Raw genomic sequence first — 25,024 nt, forward strand, 5'->3', positions numbered from 1 at the left:
GTCAGAAATAAAGTATCTGACAAATTAAGGAATAAGCACTTTTTGCTGACGTTAGATGTCAGTGTAGGTCTGGGAAATAAATGGGAAATAACAAATGGTTCAAATTTTATTCTGTGTTATTATTATTTTATTTTATTTTGTTTATTATTTTAACCCAAGCAATTTTATATATTGATTTTTTTTTAATTTACAAGTTGGAGTATAGACTTCTGTTTTAATGCCTAATAATGAAATGTTTCATCTCAGGTTTAGCCAAGTAAATAATTCTCAATCAAGTGAATATGAAAATGAGGGGTTTATATGAAAACCTTTATACATGGACATTTCTAGTATTTCTTTACTTTAAAAAAGCTTTAAACAGTCTTTTTATAGCATGATGTTTATCTTTTTTTTTTTAAATTTTAAAGCACATACCCTACTGGTGCATTACTGACTTTATCTTACTAGACACTGCCTACTCGAATAAGGGCTAGCAGATGGAAGTTGAGTAAATTGGGAACTTCACAAGATTTGAGTTGTGTGGTCTTGACCTTCCTCACTCCTCTTCTGTAGACATGGGGATGTGAGAATGAAGGTGAAGCATCTTGATGTGAGATCATTCTCCATTAAGGCTGAACATTGGTTGTGTCTTTTGTTCTCAAAGAGGAACAAAATGACATCACTATGCTAGAGTCAAATTACAGTGTGTCCCACTGGCTGATCAGACCAAAATGAGCTCAGAATGTTGTACCACAGGTCGGGAACAAATAGTCTATGTGAATATCTGGGGTGGATTCTCTAAATTTGTGCATCTCACATTTCCTATGAGCTATTTCAATGCTGCTTTGTAAGGCTGAACACGTTAATAAATGAGTGAAAAAAGCACTTATTAAGTAAGCACTTACTACGTACTAGTATTGGGCATACAACTGCAAACAATCATGATAGTCTCTGCCCTCACAGTTTATATTCTAATAGGGGAAATACAGTACATATTCAGGAGTTTTAATCAGGGATACTTCAGACAGTGAAGAAGAGGGAATGTTGATTGGAGTAATGCGGCAATTGATTAACATGTGCTTATCAGGAAGAATAGTGTTAATTAAGTTACTGTTTAGTCTTAGAGTTGGAAAGCAAGGAAAGAGAGTAGGGAAACATATACCATAGTGGGTGTAGTCCAGGTAAGAAGATGTGAATGCTCAACAAAAGCTCAGGGGAACTTGAGTTTCCACTGACAGTGGAGGTTAGAATGCAGGCAAAACATGGATATATCTAGGAAGTGGCTGGAAAATTGACCACAATCACAGCAAAAGTAATCTGGAGGATGCATATCCCTTGAGAGATGGAGCAACCCTATAGCTAGAGACATTTAGGGATTTCTCTGTTCTCAGTGAAGGAGAAGCAGGGGATGGAACTCTTTATTCCATCCCAGTGAACTAAATAGAGACTCAAGCATGTTCTATGAGAAGGAAAATGGAAATTTCCTTAATGGGTGGTTGGGGGATGGTGAAAAACAATATCTCAAATGAAGGCTACCTGGCTGCGTGTTTCTCAAATGTGCTTAATATGTTCTTGATATGTCCTTGCTGACTGATTCACTGACTGATAATGGTTATAGGGTCAGTTTTGGATTGTCTATAAATAAATTATCCATTGTGGTGGATTATGTATAACCTCTTCTCCTTTATAGTTCCAAATTAGTAGAGCCCAACCAGAATGAGGTTGAGGATGGGAACAGGGAGATAGGCATGTATGAGTATACATATATTCTAGTGTGTTGGGCCATGTTTCTGACTACTTTCCAAAGTCAAATAGAATTTATTTTTGAATAATTTTCTGTTTTGGATTATTCACACCACTGTTCTGAGTTATTGTGGATAATGACAAAATCATGCGTGGATGGATATACACATGTATGTAAGTGTGCATGTATGACTACATAAAAATATAAAGGTGGATAAAATGAAAGTATGTCAAACACTAGAATTTTGCTGTTTTTAAAATCCCTTTTAATTTTCATTAAACCTACTTTGAGACCACCATTATAAACAGATTACCATGCTAGATGTGTTACTGGCCTAACCTAGTTAGATTCATTTTATACTTTTATAATTTTTACAACTAATGCAGAAAAATAATAAGTTTGATTCATTTTTGTTGTTTGTGCTTTTTCAGAAGAGAAAGTATAATCTTTTTTCCGTGATGGTTTACATTTTTTCCTCATATTGTACAGATGAGAAAAATTCACTCACTCCTTTCTCTCTCCCTTCTTATTTTATAGGCATATGTGTGGTTTTCCTCATATCTCATTATCCAGCAGCTAGCTGTCATTGATGCTTCATTTCCTACCTTACCTATACATATCATACAATCCTAACGTTTCCAGAATAAAAGTTTAAATGATAATTAGTATTGAATAAATTACAAGTTGCTATGACATAAAGTAATATCCTTAATCTCAATGGCAATTGATTTTATCCAAGTATATCCTAACACCAGAGAGCAATGAACGTAGACTAAATGGAATAAAGGAACAAAGTGTTCATGCATGTAAAACAGATGGACCATAACATTTGTTTTCCTTACTGTTTTGTATCATTGACAAATTTTCATTTGAAAATCGACGTTCAGAAAGCAAATACTATCTGAAACCTGGTTGATTCTCTCTCTTCAGATCAATTCATATTTTGTCTCCTACTAGAAAAGGGAGGGGAAAAAACTCTTTTTTTTCCTTTTCCTTAATTATGTAAAGGCAATAAGAATGTAATTTAAAACTTTTATCTATGTCTGTGCTAAATTTAGGAAGAAGAGAAGAATAGTCATCATAACTAGGTAATTTTTAATGGTGTAAAATAATATCTTTAGCCTAAAACATTTTTTTCTCAATTCCTTAAATTCACGATAGAGCCAGGAAAGGCAGATCATAAATGCAGATTGATTTATATAGTTCACTGGCATCTTCTAGCATGACTTTTGTTTGTAATATGCATATTTTGGTATCATTTACAGATGTGAATGAATGTGCTTTGTCATCAAAAGTCTGTGGGACAGCCTTGTGCAAGAACACCCCTGGGGACTTTGAATGTGAATGTCCCAAAGGCTACAGATATAACTCCATGTCAATGGAATGTGAAGGTAAAGTTATAGGGCTAGATTATATTCATAGTTTTTCTAATGATTTCATGTATACTACTAAATAAATCAGCATTCTTATTGCATGAGGATGTAGGCTAAATGCTGTTATGAGTATCATTAGAACAAAATCTTTTTTTTTATAATAAAAGAACATGCCCCACTTCAAGTAATAGATGTAGAACATTGTAGCAGAGCATAGCAAAATTATTGGGGTAGTCCTATGTAACATTCAGCCTATAGCAGTATAGTATCCCAAGTCTCCCTAATACATAAGTATCCAGAAAGCTATTCTAGGTCCAAGGCATTTTGTGGATCAGTATCTGCTCAAAATAATGGTAAATGAGCCCTTGTCAGTGTCTTTAATTTTACCAGGTCAAGAAGAGGACACACTAGTTCAAACCAAATAAACATTTAATGAAACATTATGTCAGAATAAATGAGAAGAGATGCCCATAGACGCAAAAGTATACTCTTCCATGATCTACCACATCACTTAGGGAGAGGACTCACACAGGGAATATGAATGCCCAGAAAATGAAATTTCATATATGTGTGTGTATGTGTATGTGCGCGTGCATACACACACACACACACACACACACACACACACACACACACATATATGGGATACTTATGGCCAAGAAACATGTATGACTGGGGCAACTCACAACTCTAGTGCTGCAGAGCTGGTGATGTTATTTTAATGCCCCTACTGTGTTATCTCCAGTGTATTATTCTCTGCTGGCACAAGATTATCTTCAGTTGTTTTATGATTTCTTCCCCATAGTGGGAAAGTTCTGCTAGCTCTTAAGCTAGAGAGTACAGAATTAATCTTTAGCTCTTTAGTGATGCAAACTCTAGTCATCTGTACCCAACCAGCTAAGTAAAGAAACTCTTTGACATGTTTGAGTCTGTCTTTTGAATTCCTTTTCCCCAGCTACGGTTCATTGAACCCCAATTTAAACTCTTGTTTTAGTTGTCCTGTGAAGTTCCTTTTGAAGTATTATCGTATCTCTGGGTCACAAGTCTGGATCACTTTCATATCATCCCAAGGACTTTTTTTTAGCAAAACTGCATAAACAATGGGTAGAACTGCAAAGAAAGAATTTCTTTCAATCCTTATCATTCCCTTTGGTTGTCATGGAAATCAACTTGGAAGCAATATAAAAGGGGCCAGGTGGCCCCACTTCCCAGTAACATTGGCAAACTCACTATATTAATACTATTATGAATCTCATAAATATTTTGAAAGTATCTGTGGAGTTTTAGTCAAGCAAGGTGTTTTTTAGATTAAAATTTTATGTGTTAGTGTTCTGAAACATCTGGTTATCAAGCTACTTTGGCTTTTGGCAACAGATGTGCCTGGGAAAATAAAAAAAGTCTTCAAAGGTATGACCTAGGTTGTAGTAGTCATTAATCTTGTGACAGCACAGTGCAGTCCAAGCCTTTTGGTATATGATGTATCTCTAGACAAATCTGGCCTCAGACACATAACACTTACTAGCTGTGTGACCCTGGGCAAGTCACTTAACCCCATTGCCTAACCAAAAAAACAACAAAACAACAAAAAAAACCTGTAAAAAATAGTATGTATTCTCTGAAATCCAGGAGTAGAAGGAAGAAAGAAATGAGGTTGGGGATGAAGGAGGGAAAGAGAGAAGTACTTCATCTTAAATTCTATGTTTTTGCAATTAATGTTATATTTGAAGTCTAACATTCATTTAATAATTTTGAAGACATAGTATGAACCAATGTAGCTTTCTTTTTAAATTTATCTTAACTATCAATGAATAATCTCATAAAAATAATTTCTGATATCATGATGTAAATAGCCCATTAACATTTAGTTTTAATAAGTGTTATTTTCTTGTCCTCCTAACACAAAATTGGGAGACAACTCCATAGGATTAGTACTCCTAACATCCCTACACATTTTATCCTCATCTATTCTGTTTTCCCTACCTCAATTTCCCCATGAAAAATGAGATAATAAGTTTAAGAACTATGGAGCAGTCATGACATGTATTTAGTTAGGTCCTAACTCTTTGTTTGAAATTAATAAACAAGAGGGAAATATATTGTTATGAATCATTCTAATTTCCAGAGCCAAACGTTAAAAAAATTGTCATCTTCTACCCCCATAACCAGTATCTGATAGAAGCACTTGTTTTGTTTCATTGGAGAAATATTGTCATTTATTTCTAGTACTAAAACCTTAAACTGAACATTGAGTTCTCAAGTATGTGTTCTGTTTTACCCTAGATGTGGATGAATGTGCAGAAAACTTGTGCTCTCAACTTTGTGTCAATCACCCTGGAGGATATTCATGCTACTGTGATGGGAAGAAAGGATTTAGGCTTAGTCAAGATCAGAAGAATTGTGAGGTAAAAATCACCAGATGCTAATTCCATCCATCTCTATTGTCCTTTTTCTCAAGTGACCAAACTTCTTGCTAGAAATTCTTTCTATACTAGGTGGTATAGTAGATAGAGTGCTGGCCCCTGGAATCAGGAAGATGTGAATTCAAATCTGGCCTCAGATACTTACCAAGTGTGTGACCCTGGACAAGTCACTTAACCTTTGTCTGTCTTGGATTCTTCCACTGTAAAATGGGGTTAATAATAGTACTCACTTCCTACAATTGTTGTAAAGATCAAATGAGATAAAAATAGTAAAAGTACTTAACACAGTTCCTGGCATATAGTATTTTGTTTGTTTCTTTTCTTCCTGGGCAGCAGAAACATGTCAGGAGAGTGGCAATATGCCCATTACAGCTGCTGTGCACCAAAACTGACTCCTAGTCATGATCTTTTTTTTATGTTAGACTCTATATCAAGAGGGTTGACCCTAAAACCCTGCAACGTAAGAGTTTCTCTAAGGGTAGTGTGGAATACTATCTCCATACTCATTGGTAGAGAATCAGTAGGGCACAGGTAAATGAGCTGCAGTCCAGCAAAATCACTACAGGAACCAAAAGGATTTAAAGTTGTCGTTTCTTGTGAGAGAAACAAGCATCAATGAAGAGACTTCAGTGAAAGCATTTTTCAGTGACTGGTATCTGTTATCTGAATTTAAACAGACTCATTCATTCCACAGGCTTGTGGATACTTGACAAATGGAAACTTTTTGACTGTTTACTGAGACTTTGGTATGTAAAGGTCAAGGAGAGCTATTGTACTGATCCATACATTCTGTACTTTTTTTTAGTTAACGAGATTCAGGAGGCTTATGGTTTAAATGATCTCCTTTGGTTGTAGAATGGGTATAGGCACCAATTTTTCCTTTACTAAAAAAAATAATAGCATGTGTTTAAAGACATTATTGTAAGATCTGTAGTATAAGACAAATCTTCATTAAAATAAAAGTCTATTTTCCTCACACTCAAGTAAAGTTGAAATTTGTCAATATGCTGAATTGAAATTTTTTATATAGAAGACAAAGCTTATAATTCTAAAAATTAGCACCCAGATAATCAGCATTTTTAATTAGTGTATTTAACATATTAGCACTTTTATGCTAATATATTGCCTTCAGGTAATGTTGCATAGTGAGTAGACAGCTTGAGGAACAGGAAGACCTGAGTTCAATTCCTGTGGGAAACAGTGGAAAGAGTGTTGGATTTGTGATCAAAGGACCTGAGTTTGAATGCAGGCTATAGTACTACCTATATAATTGTAGGCTAGTCACTTATTGTCCCTTGTCCTCTGTTGCCTGATCTGGGGGTTGGACTAGACGATTTCTAAGCCCTCTTCCTGCTCTAAAATCCATAATACCATGATCTGTGATCCCTACAAAAGACTTACCCTGGGCAAGTAACTTAACCTGAAAGTGCCCAGATAACTCTCTAAGAGTGTAAGTTGCAGAGCAGTTGTTGATCCACAGTAGTGGAGGGAATTTCCTCACTAGAAGTTCTATAATCCAATTAAATAATAATAGCTAGCATTTATATAGCACCTACAATGTTCCACACTGTGCTAAGTATGTTACAAGGCCATCTTATTTGATCCTCACAACAGCCCTGGAAGGTAGGTGCTCCACTTATTATTATCCCCATTTTACAGATGAGGAAACTGAGGCAAACGGAGATTAAGTGACCTGGGTCACATAGATGTTGTTAATTGTCTGAAGTGGGATTTGAATTCAGGCCTTCCTGACTCCAGGCTTAGTACTTTATCCACTGTGCCATCCACCATCCCAAATCTGGTCCCAAAAAACTCCAACTATTTTTTACCTAGACAGGATATGGAGAAAAGCAAAAAACAGCCTTTGTTCCCAATGAGCTCACAGTCTAATGGGAGAAACAATGTTCAAATAACTGTGAAAAAAAATAGATATGGGATAAATTGGAGATAACCCTGAGCATTTTTATACAAATATAAACAGAGTAAATCTATATTGACTCAAATAGCTAACAAAATATTTCAATAATTTTATTTCTGAAGCACCTCAGATGAATATTTGAGTGTATCACTCATATAATGCTTCCTACTGGTATTAAGAATTTTATAAAATAAAGCTCTAATGTAATTGATTGGAATCCTAAAACCAAATACTTTGTCTACCTCTGTAAATCTAATGCCATTTGTTAAATACTACCAGAAAAAATATCACAACTTTCTTCATTCCACCAAATAAAGCCATTGTTTCAAAAAACTGGAGATCTTTTTCTGCTCACTTGTGATAAGGGCAATCGAGTTCAAAATAAGTTTGAGAGATGAGTCTGTTCTATGATATGAGAGATGTTACGAAATAGCACCTTAATTCCAGGGTCTACTCATTATTAGATAGTCTTAGTGTTTTGCTTGCCATGTGACCTTTGATACCCTTGTGTTCCCTACTTCTTAAAATACTTTGTTTGGCATTATTATCTACTTTGCTGGAATGGCATGAGACAATCGACTTTTAAAACTCTTTGAGATACACAGGTGAAAAGTGTGCTTTAGTTAAAAATGGTAAAGTTATAGATATTTCCTGGAGCTACGGCAGTGGCAAGATTGGGGAAAGAAATGCTGGAGGTAGGTTTTATTGGGAATTGAGACATGGAAAGGAAATATATCTGGGCAAATTAAGAGTTACAACTATTGAGAAATACTTTAATTATAAAGGTATGGTATATAGGGAAGCAATGGCTGATGAGACGTACAGGGGTATGAATGCTATTACTTTATGACTCCCAAGGAAAATCTCAGCTTGTTTCAGTATATCACTCAGGGTATACTTGCCAAAAAAACAAAACAAAACAAACAAAAGAACCCACTGTGGACCAGAACGAAGTTGTGCAACATTACATATCCATGGGATTTCTAACATATGCTTTTTCCTTTGTGTTTTCCCAGCCTGTTCCATTGTGTCTTCCTCTGAACCTTGAAAAAAATTATGAATTACTCTATCTGGCAGAACAGTTTGTAGGGATCCCTGTTTTGTACTTAAGGTTCCGTTTGCCAGAAATCACCAGGTGAGCAGCTGATTCGGCTATTTATTTCTAGAGGTCAGAGAACAAGGAAGGAAGAAAGAAGGGAAATGTTGGAGAAACACTGCTTTGCATGAATTACCAAATCAATTAGAAAAAAGTCTTGTAGAAAGGAGAATTAAATCAATTCTGTGATGCATTCATATAATTAAAAATTCCAAAACTAGTTATGACTTTTAAAATAATTTTGATCTGGCCTTCCCCATATCTATTTTAGTTTCTTACACTGTTTGCTTCCCCTGCTCTTCTAGTAGTTTCCCACTGCATGAACGTATATTTACCTAGGAAAATTTTAAAAATAGTTTACGTTGTTCATCTGAAGTGTCAAGTGTCAAGTATCAAGATATGTAAACCACTTAGGGAAATGCCTGAAAAATATAAATGCTAGCTGTTATCATTATCTAGTTAAATACATGCATATATGGTGTATGTGAAGATAATCTGAGAAGATTGCAGCTAAGTTGTGAAGGAAGCCAGGGAAGCAAGGGGGTAATAGGGCATTCCAGACATGGGGGATAGTCAGTGTGCAGTACACAGATGGGAGTAAATAATATGCAAGTAAGCCAGCGTCACTGGATCAGGGAAGGAAGGGCTCAGTTATGAAGAGCCTTAAACAGCAAAAAAAAAAAAAGGAATTTCTCTTTTATCCTGAAGGTGATAGGGAGGTTTTTTGTTTTTTGTTTTGTTGAGGCAATCAGGGTTAAGTGACTTGCCCAGGGTTACACAGCTAAGTAAGTGTTATGTGGCTGAAACCGTATTTGAACGCAGGTCCTCCTGACTCCAAGGCGGAGCTCTGTCTACTGTGCCACCTAGCTGCCCCAATAGGGAGTTCTTTGAGCAGGGGAATGACATGGTTACACCTATACTTTAGGAAAATCACCTTGGCTGCTAAGTCAAACGTGAGTTGGAGTGATGGAGAGCATTTGAAAGACTGTTGTAATAGTCTAAGTGAGAGAGGATGAAGGCCTGAACTTGGGTTATAGCTATGTGATTTGAGAGAAGGGGACATGTACATGAAATGTTGTGAAGGTTAGAAATGAAAATATTAAATACGAGGGGTGACTGAGAATAAGGAGTAGAGGATGACATGTAGTTTATGAGTCTGGGTGACTATGAGAATGGTGGTACCCTTGAAGTAATCAGGAAATTCAGAAGTAGAGAGGTCTTGGGGGAAAAACTAATGAGTTCTGTTTTAGACATGTTGAGTTTGAGATACCCAACAACCCTTTTGGTGGTGGCGGCGGTGGTGGTGGTGGTAGTGGGGTATGTGTGTGTGTGTGTGTTGTGTGTGTGTGTGTGTGTGTGTGTGTGTGTATACTTACATATTTATGTATAAATATAAGCCTATAAAATCTGGGCATTTTTATCAGAAAGTAAAATATCTAACCAAAAATCTGTCTTTGCCTCTTTCTCTTCTCTGTCTCCTGTCTCTCTCTGTTTCTCTGGGTTTTTTTTTTGTCTCTGTCTCCATCTATCTTTGCCTCTCTGTATATCTCTCTATCTCTGTTTCTTTCTGTCATCTCTGACTTTCTCTTTGTCTCTTGGTCTGTCTCTGTCCCTGTCTCTCTGTCTCTCTCTGCATCTCTGTTTTTCTTCACCTCTCCTCACCCAACTCATTCCAACCAGACTGGATTACTAGCTGTTTCCCAATCATGTATTCCATCTCCTGTATCTATGTATTTGCACAAGCTCTCTCCCAAGTCTGAAACACATTTCTTCCTCATCCATGACTTTGAGAATCCCTATCTTCCTTTCTAGGATCAGCTCAGATGTTGTCTCTTCCATGAAGCTTTCCCTGATCCTCTTCCTGCATTTCCACCCCTAGTTAACACTCCGTACCTCCTCAAACTACCTTGAATTCACTGTTCACTTCTCTGTACATGTGTTATCCCCAAATAGAATGTAAGCTCCTTAAAAGATTTTTTGTAGGATCATGTATCATATCTTCAGAGCTAGAAGGGACCTTAGAGATAATCTAGTTCAACTGAGGTCCAGAAAGTTTAAGTGATTTGGCTAAGTCTACACAACTAATAAATGACAGAACTAGCATTAGAACCCAGCTCCTGACCCTAAATTCAGCATTCCCTACAGTAGGTGCTTAATTATTGAATTGAGTTGAATTTTGTTTTCCTCTTCCAAATGGTGTGATTTGCCTTTTTTTACATGTCAGAGCACAATGGTACCCTGCAGTGCTATCTTGGGGGAGAAAAATTTCTCCTGCTGTTAAGAATAGAAAAACTCTTTTGGGGGCATTCCTTTTGATAATTCATGACAATTTGATCACCTGTTTGTGGATCTGAGTTCACTGAGGAAACATTTTCCTCCTATCTCTTTTTCTTGTCTAATGGCCTCACTTCCATTTTTAAGAAAAAAATCTTCTTTTCCTTACCCTTCCATGTTGCACACATTTGTAATCTAACCATCAGTACAGAATGCCTGAGAAGCGATTAACTACCCTGTTTTGGATAAATCAAGATGTTGATGATTTCCAGAGAGACATTATATGGAAGAGGACCCTTTGAACTGTCATTTTAGTGTGATTTTGCAAAGAAAATTCTCTTCACAAGAGAAAGAATCTCTGGAAGACTTTGAGTGCACACAAATTTGGTTTTTGAACAGGCACAGACTATTTTCTGATTCAGAAAAATATTTAAAGAGTTAATGAAAGAGAATCACAATTTGCCTTTTTTCCCAAGCAAAATGATTTTTAAAAATTCTGTGCTCACATATAAATCCTACCATGTTGTTAACTGTCCACCTTGCTTATCTGTGGACACTTTTGGACTTTTAAAAAACTATTTTTGTGCAGTTTGAATGTTGAAAAGGATACCGAGTAGAAACATCTTATGGTATTGGAGAGCAGTATCCCTTTCTTCTTCCTTGAACCTTCCTCTTTGAAAATGTGTTGGGAAACCTTTCTAGCCTTTCCAGGTTCTTCCTACTTCCAGGATATCATTGGCATGTATCTTTAGGGTGGGCCTTCAGCGACTGCTGGGGAAGGGTACTTTTTGTTATAGCTGTGGCTGCCCTCCTCAAGAATGTCATTTTATGGTAGGAATGTAGTGGGGCAATAGTAGAAGAATCACCTTCATGGGGGCTACAAAATATTTCTCTGTGGTGACTAGAGCTCCCAAGAGAAGTACTCTCATCTTACCATATTGTAAGGTAGGGCGGTTGAACCAGAGAATGTCTCTAGAGAAGCTCTTAGACCTGGATTCTATAGTTCCATTCAGTAAGGGAAACAGTCCCTTACAATATTTAAGTTGCAAAGAGAAGGTGAGAATTACTTCCCTTTTAGACTTTTGGTAATATTTTGAAGCAACTGACAGTGTACCAAAATCCTGATTTAAACTCTCATCATCCCAAGAAGCCCTTTGCAAACTATGATTAGCATAACCTTTACACAGTTATAAGAATCTTGCCAAAGGACTATGAAAAAAAAAGTTTTCAATCTATCTCTAACTTTAGAATTATTGTATATTTTATTTTATATGTAAGACACAAATGCAAACATTTTCCTGAGCAAAGGCCTCATTTAAATCCCAACAATATTCTACCAATATTGTTTTATGTCTTTACGTTATGGATCACAAGACTGAAAAATGATCATCATTCAGAGGACACTGGGAAAATGCAACATGGTGGGTGTTTGTAGATTCTAACACATAGCAAATAAGGAGCTATGAAGAAAAGGTGAAGGATTTCATTGCAGAAATGTGATGTGATATGGTTTCTGAGGTGGCCTTTCATGCAACTGAAATTGCTTTCTGCCAAATTACCAATTATTTCTTTTTTTTTTGTTCAGCCAGAGAAAAAGTTTATTAGTGGCAAAACATATAGGCCGGGTGACACCCATAAGGACGAGAGGGCATGAGAGATTCTCAGCCCTGAACAAGGGCCAGGGTAGATCTTATATACTTTGGGTGACCAGGGAAGGGTCTGGGAAAATGGTCTGGGAAAAAGGTCTGGGTGAGAATTCCCAGAGACTGGAATGTCTAAGAGATTGAATGGACAATGGGAATAGATAATGAAGGAACTGAAAGGAATCTGAATGAAATTAAAAGGTAGGCTAACGCTTTCAAAGGGAGATGAGGGGCTGGGGCCTGTAGACAAAAGGGGAGCCAGATTCCCTTTAGGGCAAGGGGCAAAGACCTTGGCTTGGGCCACACCCCATCATTCCCCCCTCAAACAAATTTGACACAAATTCTTTTGGGGAAAGGGGTGAAGGTCTGGACTTCTGAAACTGCTTCCTGCTGGCAAGGGGCATAGAGCTGTCCCTGACTCTCTGGGTCCTGTTTGAGGGGTCAAACTTCAAAAACCCAGCTGATGCCAGGGTCAGCGGGGCAGAATCCTCGGGTTGGTGTACAGCCTAAGCAGTCATCTGAAAGTTGATGGCTCCAACCCTAGAAGAAAGGAATTTGACACTGGAGGAGGGGGAAGAATCAGTGGAGAAGATGCCACTGCGATACCCTTGTGTGGAGCCTGAGGAGGGGTCCCGTTCAAAGCAGAGGTCTGAGGAGGAGGCAGCGAGTTGAGAACCTCGTCCGGAGCTTGAGCTGGAGTCTCTCTGGAAGAAGAGGCTGGGGCAAGGCCCGTGCTCAAGGCCTGAGTAGAAGTAGCCTCTAGAGCAGGGGCCTGGGACGGAAATGGAGGGACCAGAGGAATAGAGAGAGGGGTCTGGGGAGAATGGGGAACAGCCGGAGAGGCCAGAGGAGAATGGGGTGTAGATAGGTGCTGGGGATAGAGGTTGGGAAGAGGGGGTTGCCATAACCCTAGGAGCCATAAGAGGATTGTCCAAAAGGTCTATTTGGTCCCCCCCAATTATTTCTTAATTGCTTAGTCCAACAAGGTATTTTTTTATTCCTAGAACTCAGCCTATCTATATGCTGCATTTCACACTGTTGATCACTCTAATCTCTCGGATACCCTTTCCTCTCTGTTTTCATGATACTACTGTCTTCTGGTTTGCCTCCTACTTGTCTGACCACTCCTTTGAGGTCTCTTCTACTGATTTGTCATCCAGAAATACATGGTTTTTTCCTAAGGTTCTTTTCTAGGGCCCTTGCCCTTCTCTACTTGTTTTTGTTTGTTTGTTTGTTTTAACCACATAAGCTCTAATAGGTTTTATAATTATCTTTATGCAGGTGACTCCCTGATCTATAGATTTGGGCCTAGTATCTCCCTTTGGTTTTCACATCACCAATTTTCTATTGGGCGTGTCAAATTATATGTTCAGGGGACATCTTAAACTCAAAATATCTAAAACTGAACTCATTATCTTTTCCCCAAACCCTTCCTTTTTCTATTTTTTTTTCTTTTCTTTCCTTTCTTTTTTTTTTTGGCTGGCAATGGGGTTAAGTGACTTGCCCAAGGTCACACAAGCTAGTAAGTGTTATGTGTCTGAGTCCACATTTGAACTCAGGTCCTCCTGAATCCAGGGCTGGTGCTCTATCCACTGCACCACTTAGCTGCCCCACCCTCCCTTTTTCTAAACTCCCCTATTTTTGTTGAAGGTGCCACCATCCTTCCAGTCTCCTACATCTCCAATTAGTTGCAAAATTTTGATGTTTCTGCCTTCACAACATCTTTCCTATATGACTTCTTCTCTCCACTTACACAGCTACCATCTTGGTTTGAGCCCTCATCATTTCTTGCCTAGATTATTCCAATAGCCTTGTAATTACTTCAAATGTCTTGTCATTCCAATTCATCATGTATTTGCTGCCAAAGAAACTTTCCTTAAGTTCAGATCTGACCATGTAACTCTTCTATCAGTCAACTCCAGTGGCTTCCTGTTGCCTCTAGGACAAAATAAAACTCTTTTGTTAAGTTTTCAAAGCTCTACACAAGCTGTCTTTAATCTATCTTCCTAGCCTCATTGGACATAATTCTCTTTCCTTCCTGCATTCTGTGATCCAGCCAAATTGAACTTCTCTCTGTTCTCCATACTCATTGCTCCATACGTATTTGTACTGGCCATCTCACATGCATTAAATGCACTATGTCCTTTCCACTTCACAAAATCCCTCTTTCTTTAACATGCAACTTAATCTTCATCATTTTCATGAAGCCTTTGCTGATTCCCCCATCTGCTAATGTCCTCCTTCCAAAGCTACCTTGTCCGTATACTTTAAATAGATTCATATTTATTTGCTTTATATTTATTCTATATGCAATTTTATATGTGCTTGTCTCTGCCATTAGAATGTATACTCTTTGTGAATAGTGATAGTTTCATTCTCTATATACGTAGCCTCAGTATAGTACACACAGTACCTGGCACATAGCAAAAGCTTAATAAATACTTATTGATTGATATGACAGGCACTGTGTTAGGCACTTATTTTTATCTTGTTTAAATGTTTTACTGTTTCAGTCCTGTTTCTTATCAAAATCTGTTAAGATGGTGAGAAAATGAATATTTAAGCTTGCATGAACTCCAGAAGTTGCTAGGTTTTTGTTTTTGTTTTTTAAAACTGGATGAGGGCAAGAGACATGAGTTAGATAAATTATCTTTGAAAATCTTCACAATTCAAACCAGATTTGCAAGAGTCTAAAGCTGGAGGGAAGAGTGGGGTAGATTCACAAATAACAGAGATAAAGGGAAGATAGAAACTTTATTAGGCATTTTTTGACTTGGAAATGTATCTATAATCAAGAAAAAAAAGCAAAATAATTTGTATGTGAAGAGATAGATTAAAAGAGAATCTACCCAAAAACCTATTTCTGACTATTTGATTAATTCCAAGGAACCAGATAATTAATTTCTCTTTTGAACCTGTAAATATTTGCCAATGTAATTAAGAGTTATGTACCGAGCTTTCCAAAATTTCACATGTCGAATATCTCTCATTCCACTGTTAGATTTTCAGCTGAATTTGATTTTCGGACCTATGACTCAGAAGGTGTTATACTCTATGCAGAATCCCTTGATCACTCAGCATGGTTCCTGCTTGCCCTTCGTGATGGGAGGATTGAAATTCAGTTCAAAAATGAACATGGGGCTAAAGTCACAAGTGGTGGCAAAATTATTAATGATGGCCTATGGAACATAGTAAGTTTGAAGCTTATCAGTCTCACATTTTGCTTATAACTTTTTGGTATATTTCTACACGATTCAGTAATGTTGCTCTTAGTAGCAACTAAATGACAACTTTTAGAGAAGGAAATGGCAAACTACTCCACTATCTTAGCCAAGAAAACCCCACGGACAGTATGGTCCATGGGATCGCGAAAAGTTCATGACTGAATGACTAAGCAACAACAAATGTCATTTATGTTAAATTCAGGCTTATCTGATGTTATGTAAAATGGATGCGAAATACACTACATATCGTTGTAACAGAATGGGGATTGATTCCCTAAGAATATATCTGTGGTATTCCTATCACTTTATAAAGTGTGAGGCATATGTTAGAGGGCATACTTATTCTACCTCTGGACTATGCTTTTACCTCTAGATACCTCCATTAGGTGACTATTTGGGGCAAAGTAGAAAAAGCACTGTCCCAGAAATTGAAAGACTCTGGTTCTCACCCTATATCTATGTAAATTTCCTCATCCACGAAATTGTGATGTGTTTGTACTGTGTTTGTCCTTCATTCTCAAACAGCATAACGACATCAGGGAGATGATGACATGACTTGCAATTGACTTTATTTTGAGGGAGGGAGGGCAGTGCAAGGTCACCAGCCTCACTTTCTCCTCCAGAGCCATCTCAGTCCAGTGACCTGGTATTCATCAGAAAGACTGGAGATAGCTTAGGATGCAATGGCAGACCCTGGCCCTTTTAGGCTAAGATCTTTTCAGATTCTCACTTTGAGTGAGGCAATACCCTTTCAGTGAATAGGCCTCTTTAAGAAGTGAGTCAAAGGATGGCACCTTTAACTAAAAAAAAAAAATCAAACTGGGAGGGGAAGACCCTCAGTGTTGCTAGCCAAAAGAGAAAGTTACTATTTACATTCACTCTGAGCTAGGAGGACCCAAAAAAATAACCATTTAGTGGTGCTTAGGCAGAGACCCATTGTCCAATCTATGAGCTCCAGAGTAAATTGGGTTTAAGGCTTAGTCTTTGAGAGAGAAATCTAGCCAGTAAACCTGAAATTCAGTAGGCAACTTTCTGCTATCAAAATTTACCTTTCTTTGGATTATCATCATCTATAAGGTCCCATCTAGCCCTAAATTCAGTGTTTCATTGTCATTTAATCATGGTCCTTGCCCAGTTAACACCCTACATTCAACAGGGTTTGTTTTTTTTTTTAAAGATATGTATTTTTGATAACTAATAAGAAATTGCTTTATAAACACACATAAAGGTAAATGGATAAATGGTTTTTACATATACAGTAAAAGCTAAGTTATGTGTCCTCTTGCCAATGCAGATGATTTGCAATCAAACATTTCAGTTAATCCTCCACAATAAGTGTTCATTCTGGTTACTGTGAGCAATGCTTTCTGTAATAAAGCACATACAATTCTTTTTCAAAAGGCAAAAAGAGATTATTGCCTGTCTCTACTGAGAATTAGACACTACCATGTTATACTAAGAGGAGACTAGAAGTCATTACTTCTCTGTGTAGAGGAATGGATAGTAATTCATCTGTTCATGGCAGCCAGCAATTAATCATCACTGCTTATTGCCAAAATAGAATACTGAGAAGCAGCATGGTACATTGGAAAAAACATGGAGTTAGGAGTTAGCCTGGGTTCAAGTCCTAGTTTTGACATGTACTTGTATAACCCAGGGCAAATTGCTTTACCTGTCTTGGATCCAATTGCATCATCTGTAAAGTGAGGGAGTTGGATTTTAATGTTGTTAAAGTGCTTTTAAGCCATGATGGTCTGTGATTTAAGAGGCCATGGCTGGCATGTGCTGAGGAGCTATGAAAAATCAGATGATCGGGTTTCCCTATACTAGGATTATATCTCCTACCTTGGTAGCAATGCATACCTTGCCACTAAAAGAGAATTCAGGAAAGTGACTCCATAGGAAGTGGTACTGCTCATCCTATAGAACTTTCCCAGAGGTGTAGTACATATGTTAGTAAATGTCAATTAGTCAGCTCTTACAAGTCAGTACAAATTGGCTCCAACCTAGCCCTGGACTTTCCTTTTGATACTTAAGCTTCTTTCACCATAAGCATCTCCCACATTCTGCCAGAAGGATGTCTCTTATAAGGTCATGTGATAAGAGATCATGGTAGCTGTCCTTCATGATTTTGATTTCATAGGTTGAGGGATACCATTGACATTCTTAGTAAATAAGTCATAACAGACCTCCCATACATAAATGTATTTAATTATTTAATCAGAATTTTGTACTGACTGCTATCATCTGATCTGCCATTGTTCCAGTTAATCCAGCTTTTACCACAGTGGATGCCTCAATTATTTATGTTACAGAATCCCGCCTAGTGTTAAGGAATGGTTCCATAGTACCTAGCACAGTGTTTTGTGCATAGTAGACACATAAGAAGTGCTTGTTGAATTGAATTAGTAGGAAGAGTGCTCGTCAAAAATCAGGAAATAATAATCACTTGCCTCTGTATAGCACTTAAAGGGTTGTGCAAAGTGCTATAAAACACATTGACAAATGCAGTACATATATTGTTAACCCAATGGGGTTAATACAGGTTTATACAATAACTGTTAATACAGGTTAATACAATACCTATAAATACCTATGAATACAAGTTTACAGGTGAGTAAACTGAAGCTCTGAAAGGAAAAGTGATGGTAAAGAATGTTAGAGGTATTCAGAGTATCTCTCTAAACCTGTGAAATCAAAGATCAGGAAGGACATTTATTACAATTTCTCATGACTTGGCTTTTAACAGAGACAGAATATTAAACTGTATGGAACAATATACAATACTGAATTTTTCTTATACTTCCTGCAACTAAGTGCTTTTTGTGAAAATGAAATTTATATATATATATATATGTATATATATATATACATATATATATACATATATATATGTATATATATACATATATATATATATATATATACATATATATATACACATATAATACCATCATATGGCCTTGCTTTTAGAGCAATCTATTTAGGATTAAATACAATTTTCTAACTAATTAAGGTTTCAAGTAGTTTGGAGACTTTTAAATATGGCAGGTTCTGAATGTATGTATCTCCATTTTTTTACATTAAAACATTTTAGTAATTTGTATATAATATCCAATTATAGTGTTCTTCAAAATTTTTGAATAGTATTATGTTGTAATATATTACTGATTATAAATTTCGTACCTTAGTAAGTTATGCTACAAAATGTTTCATGCTAATTTATTTGGGATAGAAAGCTATATAAAATAAAACATTCATTTTGTATAGATACTCCTAATGGGTCTCAGGGGTGGGGAACCTGTGGCCTCGATGCCACATGTGGCTTTCTAGGTCCTTGGGTGGGGCCTTTTGACTGGGTCTGAGTTTTACAGAACAAATCCTTTTATTAAGGGCATTTGTTCTGTGAAGTTTGAATTCAGTCAAAGGGCCACACTTGAGGACCTAGAGGCCGCACTTAAGGAATAGAAGGTCACATGTGGCCTCAAGGCTGCAGGTTCTCCACCCCTGATTTGATATTAGTTTATATATTAACTTAAAAATATAGGCATTAATCATGCTATAGAGTATGCTTTAATCGAGTAACTAAATATACATTTTTAAAGTTCACAAAAATAATTTTAAATGAAAGAAATTCAACTTAAAATAAATTATTTGGAATAATTTTGTGATGTAGAATAAGAAACATCACCCAGGTGTTGTGATCATAAAATAACATACAGTAAAGTCAGTCATGTTACTTTATAATAGTGGGACAATGTAAGAAAGATTTTGATATTTACATAATTTTACATAAAAATAAAAAACACATTTCTTGTAGTTAATTTGCATAGATAATTTTTCTCCAATAATTTTCTTGATATATAATTTTTGAACAAAAGTTTAAAAATAATTGAAAGAACCTAATTAAAAATGAATTCTTGTTAAAGAAAATTAGCTTTCAGATCTTTTGATATTCTGTAATTTAAATTTCTTTGAATTTCCTAGAAATGAAATATATATACCCTATGTAATAGATAGGACTTTTGAAGTGCCAGTTCTCCTTTACTTACTTTAAAATTTTATTCTTAAGTCACTGATTAGACAAATGTTCAATATCTTACAGTTGCCCTATACCCTCAAAAGTCCCAAATACATATGTCAACAATAACTAAAAAGGTCATCTACCCATTCTACAATATAATGCATTTCATTTTGTTTATACTCCACTTTGTAGGACACTAAGATTTTTAAAAATATTCTGTGGCAGACTGATGTTTTTATCTGTCTTTTCCACATTGTTTTGGACTTGTGATGAAATGCTATTAATTTAATTCAACTTTTGTTGTCTGTTCTAAGAATAATTTAATTTATAAAACCCAACATTTCACACTGCAACTAACTACAATATATTCCATTTGATTCTAGGTGTCTGTTGAAGAATTAGAAAACAGTATAAGTGTCAAAATAGCCAAAGAAGCAGTGATGAATATAAACAGCCCTTCCCATCTTTTCAAACCTACCAATGGTTTTCTGGAAACTAAAGTATATTTTGCAGGATTACCTCGAACGATGGAAAATGGTCTTATGAAACTGGTAATAATTCAACCTCATAACATTTGGTACCTATGGTATGCTTCTAGTCCTTTAATTGTTTCAAAGATATTTAAATATCAGCAATGATAGTTTGTGTAATACTTGCAGAAAAAATAATACCATAATATATCTTAAAAACAGTTTAGGAAGGAAAGACACAAGCATTTATTAAGTACTTACTATGTAGCAGGCACTGTGCTAAGTATTGAAGATACAAATACAAGCAAAAAGACAGTCCCTGCCCTCAAAGAGCTTACATTCTAATGGGGAAAACAACATACAAAGGGGAGCTAAAACCTAGGGAAAGGGGGAAGTCTGGAAGTTAGCAGCAGTGCCTGGAATGGAAGGAATGGTGGCTGGCATAGGCCCTTCCACAAAATAGATGCTCCACAGAGAATTCACTTATAGGCACGGCAGATGGATATTTCAAGGTGAGAAAACCATAAGGGTACTTGGATATTTCAGGGCAAGAAGGCTCCAGGCATGAATGAGACCTAGCATCTGAGGTATGGTTTCAAAGTCTCGAAAGTCAAGATCAGAGCTAGGAAGGGAAAATGAGAATTTTTTTTCATTTGTACAAATTTTGATTTGACTTTGAGCTAATATAAACTGCAGATTCCTAGGGAGAGTCAATATGATTTTGTGAAAAGGTGCTGGATTTATAATCAGCAGCCTGAGTTCTAATCCAAGTTCTGTTACTTGCAGGCTGTATGGTCTGTTCCAACTCTGAATCCTTTCTAATCTCTCTTGTCTGATGCTTCCACTGTCTCTGAATCCTATGATAAATAGACAACCAAGTTAGGTCCTTCCTTACTGTTTTTTTAGCTTTGGAGCTGTTTTGAGTGACTGATTCTATATATTTGTACATCAGAAATATGTGTCTTTACTCTCTCAATTGCTTCAAACTCTCTTGATGTGACTTCGCAACGTATGGATAGATGTCTGGGAGAATAGCTACATTACTATTGCAGATTAGTGGGTGGGGTGGATGGGGGAAAAATCTGTTCCTTCCACCAAATTAGGTCCTTCCTTACTGTTGTCTCCTGCCTCCACTGTCTCCAACTCTAGAACTTAGTTGACTCTATCTTTAGGGCTTAGGTTTTTAAAGCTCCATGAGTTGTAACCAGTTTTCAGTTCAGCCAATGCATTATCCTCTCTGAATCCATCAGATGAAGAGGAAGATGCTTCATAAAGACATTGCTAGCTGTTGACACCTTAAAAACCTCATCATCTCTGATTAAACTTAGTGACTATGTCAACTGATCTTGGTGGGAGAAGGGCCTTACAATGATATTGCATACAGTATATCTGTGTAACCAAGTGCTAAATAGCTTAATAAAGACTCAAATTTCTGAAGGAAAGGAGTAAAAAAAATACTTTTGATTGCAATTTTTTTTAGCCAAATGAAAATATCTCTTAGTAATTGAGAATGACCAAAAAGTTGTGATGTTTTAGCAAAGAAGGGAATTTTCCTTGGAAGTGAAAACCTAGTTTGTTGAATAGTTTAAACAAACACATTGTTGGTATCTTGCTTACTCTGTCCAACTTGGGAGTGTTGAAAAATTGACTTATTGATCTCTGTCCCAAATCTTATGTAGATTAATCCTCGCCTAGATGGATGTATTCGTGGATGGAACTTGATGAATCAAGGAGCTTCAGGAGTAAAAGAAATTATTCAAGAAAAACAAAACAAACATTGTTTGGTCTCTGTGGAGAAAGGCTCCTACTATCCTGGTTCTGGAGTTGCCCAATTTGACATTGACTATAGTAAGTTATTCCCTCTCTTCCAAGTTAAAGAAATTCATGCATTTAAAGTTTTGAAATTTTATTATTGATGCTATATATGTCTTTTAATAACTTACCTTCTTTTAATAACTGACACTAAATCACGTAAAACTATAGCCATATATTTTTATATTCATATTCAAATATTCCTACTTAATAAACCAGATTTATAGCAGAATTCTAGGGTAGCTCTAATATTTAGACTCATCATGGTGTAGAAGCAAACTTGGGTTCTCTAAGGTTATGTCAGTGGAATACAAGATGGAGAGGCATCATCAAAAGACTAGCCACCAAATAATGAATGTTTTTGGCCCAACAACTCATGAAATCATCTACTAAGGTGGAGAATGCTTAGGATCCATACTAACGAAGTCTCAAATCTTTTGAAGTAGTAACATTTAATGAGAGAAATTTTATTCATATAAGGGGTTATAGGACCATAAGATATAGAATTGAAAAGTATCTTAGTGATTGTTTAGTCCTGTGGCTCTTAATATGGAGTCCATGATCCCTCCCCAAAGGAATTTGTGGATATATTTTGAGGGGAGAGAGTCTGTGGGGAAAATTACATCTAGTTCAACATAATTGGTTTCCTTTACAATCTTTCATGTTTTACGCATCTAAAAACATTATTGTTACCAGGGTGCCAAAGAGGTTCATGATACAACAGATGTTTAAGAATCCTCTGGTCCACTCTGACCCTCTCAGTTTCAGGGAGGAAACAGAGACACAAAGAAGGGAAGTGACTTGTCTAAGGTCACACAGTAAGTGGCAGTATTAGAATTTGAACTTTGGTTCTCTGACTCCAAATCCAGGACTCTTTCCAAGATATCATATAGCATGCATTTTTTTCCCTTGTTTATTTGGGTTTTTTTGTAATTTTTCATTTTAAGCTTAAATACAAAAGAAGAAAAAAAAGAAACCTAAATACAAAAACTAAAATAATACAAAATAAGAAGAAAAGCATTACCATGTGCACAACAGAATGTGAGAGAGAATTAAAAATATACCACAATAAATTTCCATTTCAAGAAAGCCTATATAATAAATACTACCCCTTGTGTTCAGAGCTGTCCATCTTTCCTTTGCTTCCTTGTAAGTTTTCTTTGGTTCTCTACCGTGCACTTTTTACTTTGTTTTTTTTCCCCCTTTCCTCTCCCCCCCCCCAAGAGTACAATTAAGTATGGACATACAGGTATACAGATATTATAGTTTAAAAGGATTGTGGACTGTGCAGTACTTTCACTTTAGGTTAGGATCTTGAGACACGCTGACAAGCACTTACATAAACTTAACAAGTAATTGTGTTTATTTGATAATGCTTAAGGCTACAGAGAAGTTGTTATTAGAATAATGTACATATGCATACAATCCAGTGAATGATAATCAAAATAGAACAAAGAAAGAATAGAAATAAAACAGAGAAAGAATAGATACATCACCAACCAGGCGAGCTCCAACACCTGACACAGGGGAAGTCTCCTGGGGAGACTTCAGGAGACAGTCATCAGTGTCCTGGTTGGGAAAGTGAACAGAGTGGGCATCCCCATCTCTGAAACGAAGACCTTCAAAAGTCCCTTTCCCCAGTGACCCTTTTTATATCTATGTAAACTGTGGGAAAACAACCTTAGAACAAAGGTAGAACTTGGCCAAAGCTCCAGATGCCTATTTTTTATGTATGTATCCAAGAATGGGCCAGATCCTTGATCATGTACATGTTTTCCTTGAGATAAGAGTTGTTCCACCCTGGTAACATAGTTTGTTTGTTCTTTGATGTTCTGTTCCCTTGGTGCTCCGGGTCATGCATACTAACTTTAAATTATATTCCTTATAATTGAGAGGATGCCTATCAATTGGGGAATGGCTGCCCAAGCTGTGGTATATGAATGTAATGGAATATTATTGTGCTATAAGAAATGATGAACAGGCTGACTTCAGAAAAACCTGGAAAGACTTACATGGTCTGATGCTGAGTGAAGTGAGCAGAACCAAGGGGACTTTGTACACAATAACAGCCACCTTATGCAATGACTAAGATTGTTAAACTGAACCCTTCTCAGCATTACAAGGATCTAAGACATCTCCAGAGGCCTCAGGATGGAAAATGCTGTCCACCTCCAAAGAAAGAACTATGGAAGTTGAATTGCTATAACTTATTTTTACCTTCTGTTGAGTTTTATTTCATCTTTCTGATGGTTCCTCCTATTGGTTTTAATTTTTACTTATAACTTCACTAATGTGAAAATACGTTTAATGGGTATGTAAATGTAAAGCCTATATCAGATAGTGCGCCATCTTGGGGAGGGTGGGGAAGAGGAAGGGGGAGAAAAATTTTCAACTCAAAAGCATATGGAAGTGATTGTTGATAAAACAAAATAAATTAATTTTTAAAAAAAGAAAGGAACTATGGATCATAGTTTAGAACTGGAAGGACCTTCTTTCCAATCTATTCTCCACATAGTTCCTAACATGATTTTCTAAAAGCATGTCTGACTATACCTTTCATCTATTCAATAAACTGCAATGGCTCCACAAAAAAAAAATATATATTCCTTATGTCAGGTCATGAGGCAATCATGCGAGGGGCTGGGGAGGATCTCCTCAGTTTTCCCTGCAGATATATAGATATAGATATATACACACACATATATACATATGCACATATACACACATATATGCATGTATATACACATGCATACATACATACAAAGAGATATACACACAAAGATATACATATACTTACTTACATATACATGTACTTAGATATCGATAATCCTAGTCATATATAGACATATACATTCATATACATCCATGTAACACCAGACTATACTTATTTATCCTCTGTTTCTTTGAGGGTGGATAACTCTTCCTTCATAAGTCCAAGTCTTTCCATATTTTTCCAAGTCCACAGCAATATTCCCACCTTATGCTAATAGTTGTTTTGAATAGTCCAAAACAATGTTGACAAATATGGCTGACACATAATATAGATT

At 36.4% G+C, this 25,024-nt stretch overlaps 1 protein-coding gene across 5 annotated transcripts in view; it reads left to right on the forward strand.

Annotated features, from left to right (window-relative positions):
• Positions 1-25,024, forward strand: part of PROS1 (protein S) — a 106,955-nt gene that overhangs the window by 65,613 nt on the left and 16,318 nt on the right. For all 5 annotated transcript variants that reach the window (XM_020974824.2, XM_020974822.2, XM_020974821.2 and 2 more), the window contains 6 exons: positions 2,989-3,114; positions 5,377-5,498; positions 8,451-8,569; positions 15,449-15,638; positions 20,079-20,246; positions 21,845-22,013. In XM_020974824.2, coding sequence (XP_020830483.1) covers positions 2,989-3,114; positions 5,377-5,498; positions 8,451-8,569; positions 15,449-15,638; positions 20,079-20,246; positions 21,845-22,013 — 894 coding nt within the window. The remainder of the gene's footprint in view (positions 1-2,988; positions 3,115-5,376; positions 5,499-8,450; positions 8,570-15,448; positions 15,639-20,078; positions 20,247-21,844; positions 22,014-25,024) is intronic.

Source organism: Phascolarctos cinereus, unplaced genomic scaffold (assembly GCF_003287225.1).
Source record: "Phascolarctos cinereus isolate Bilbo 61053 unplaced genomic scaffold, phaCin_HiC Scaffold_7;HRSCAF=346, whole genome shotgun sequence".
NCBI lineage: Eukaryota > Metazoa > Chordata > Mammalia > Diprotodontia > Phascolarctidae > Phascolarctos > Phascolarctos cinereus.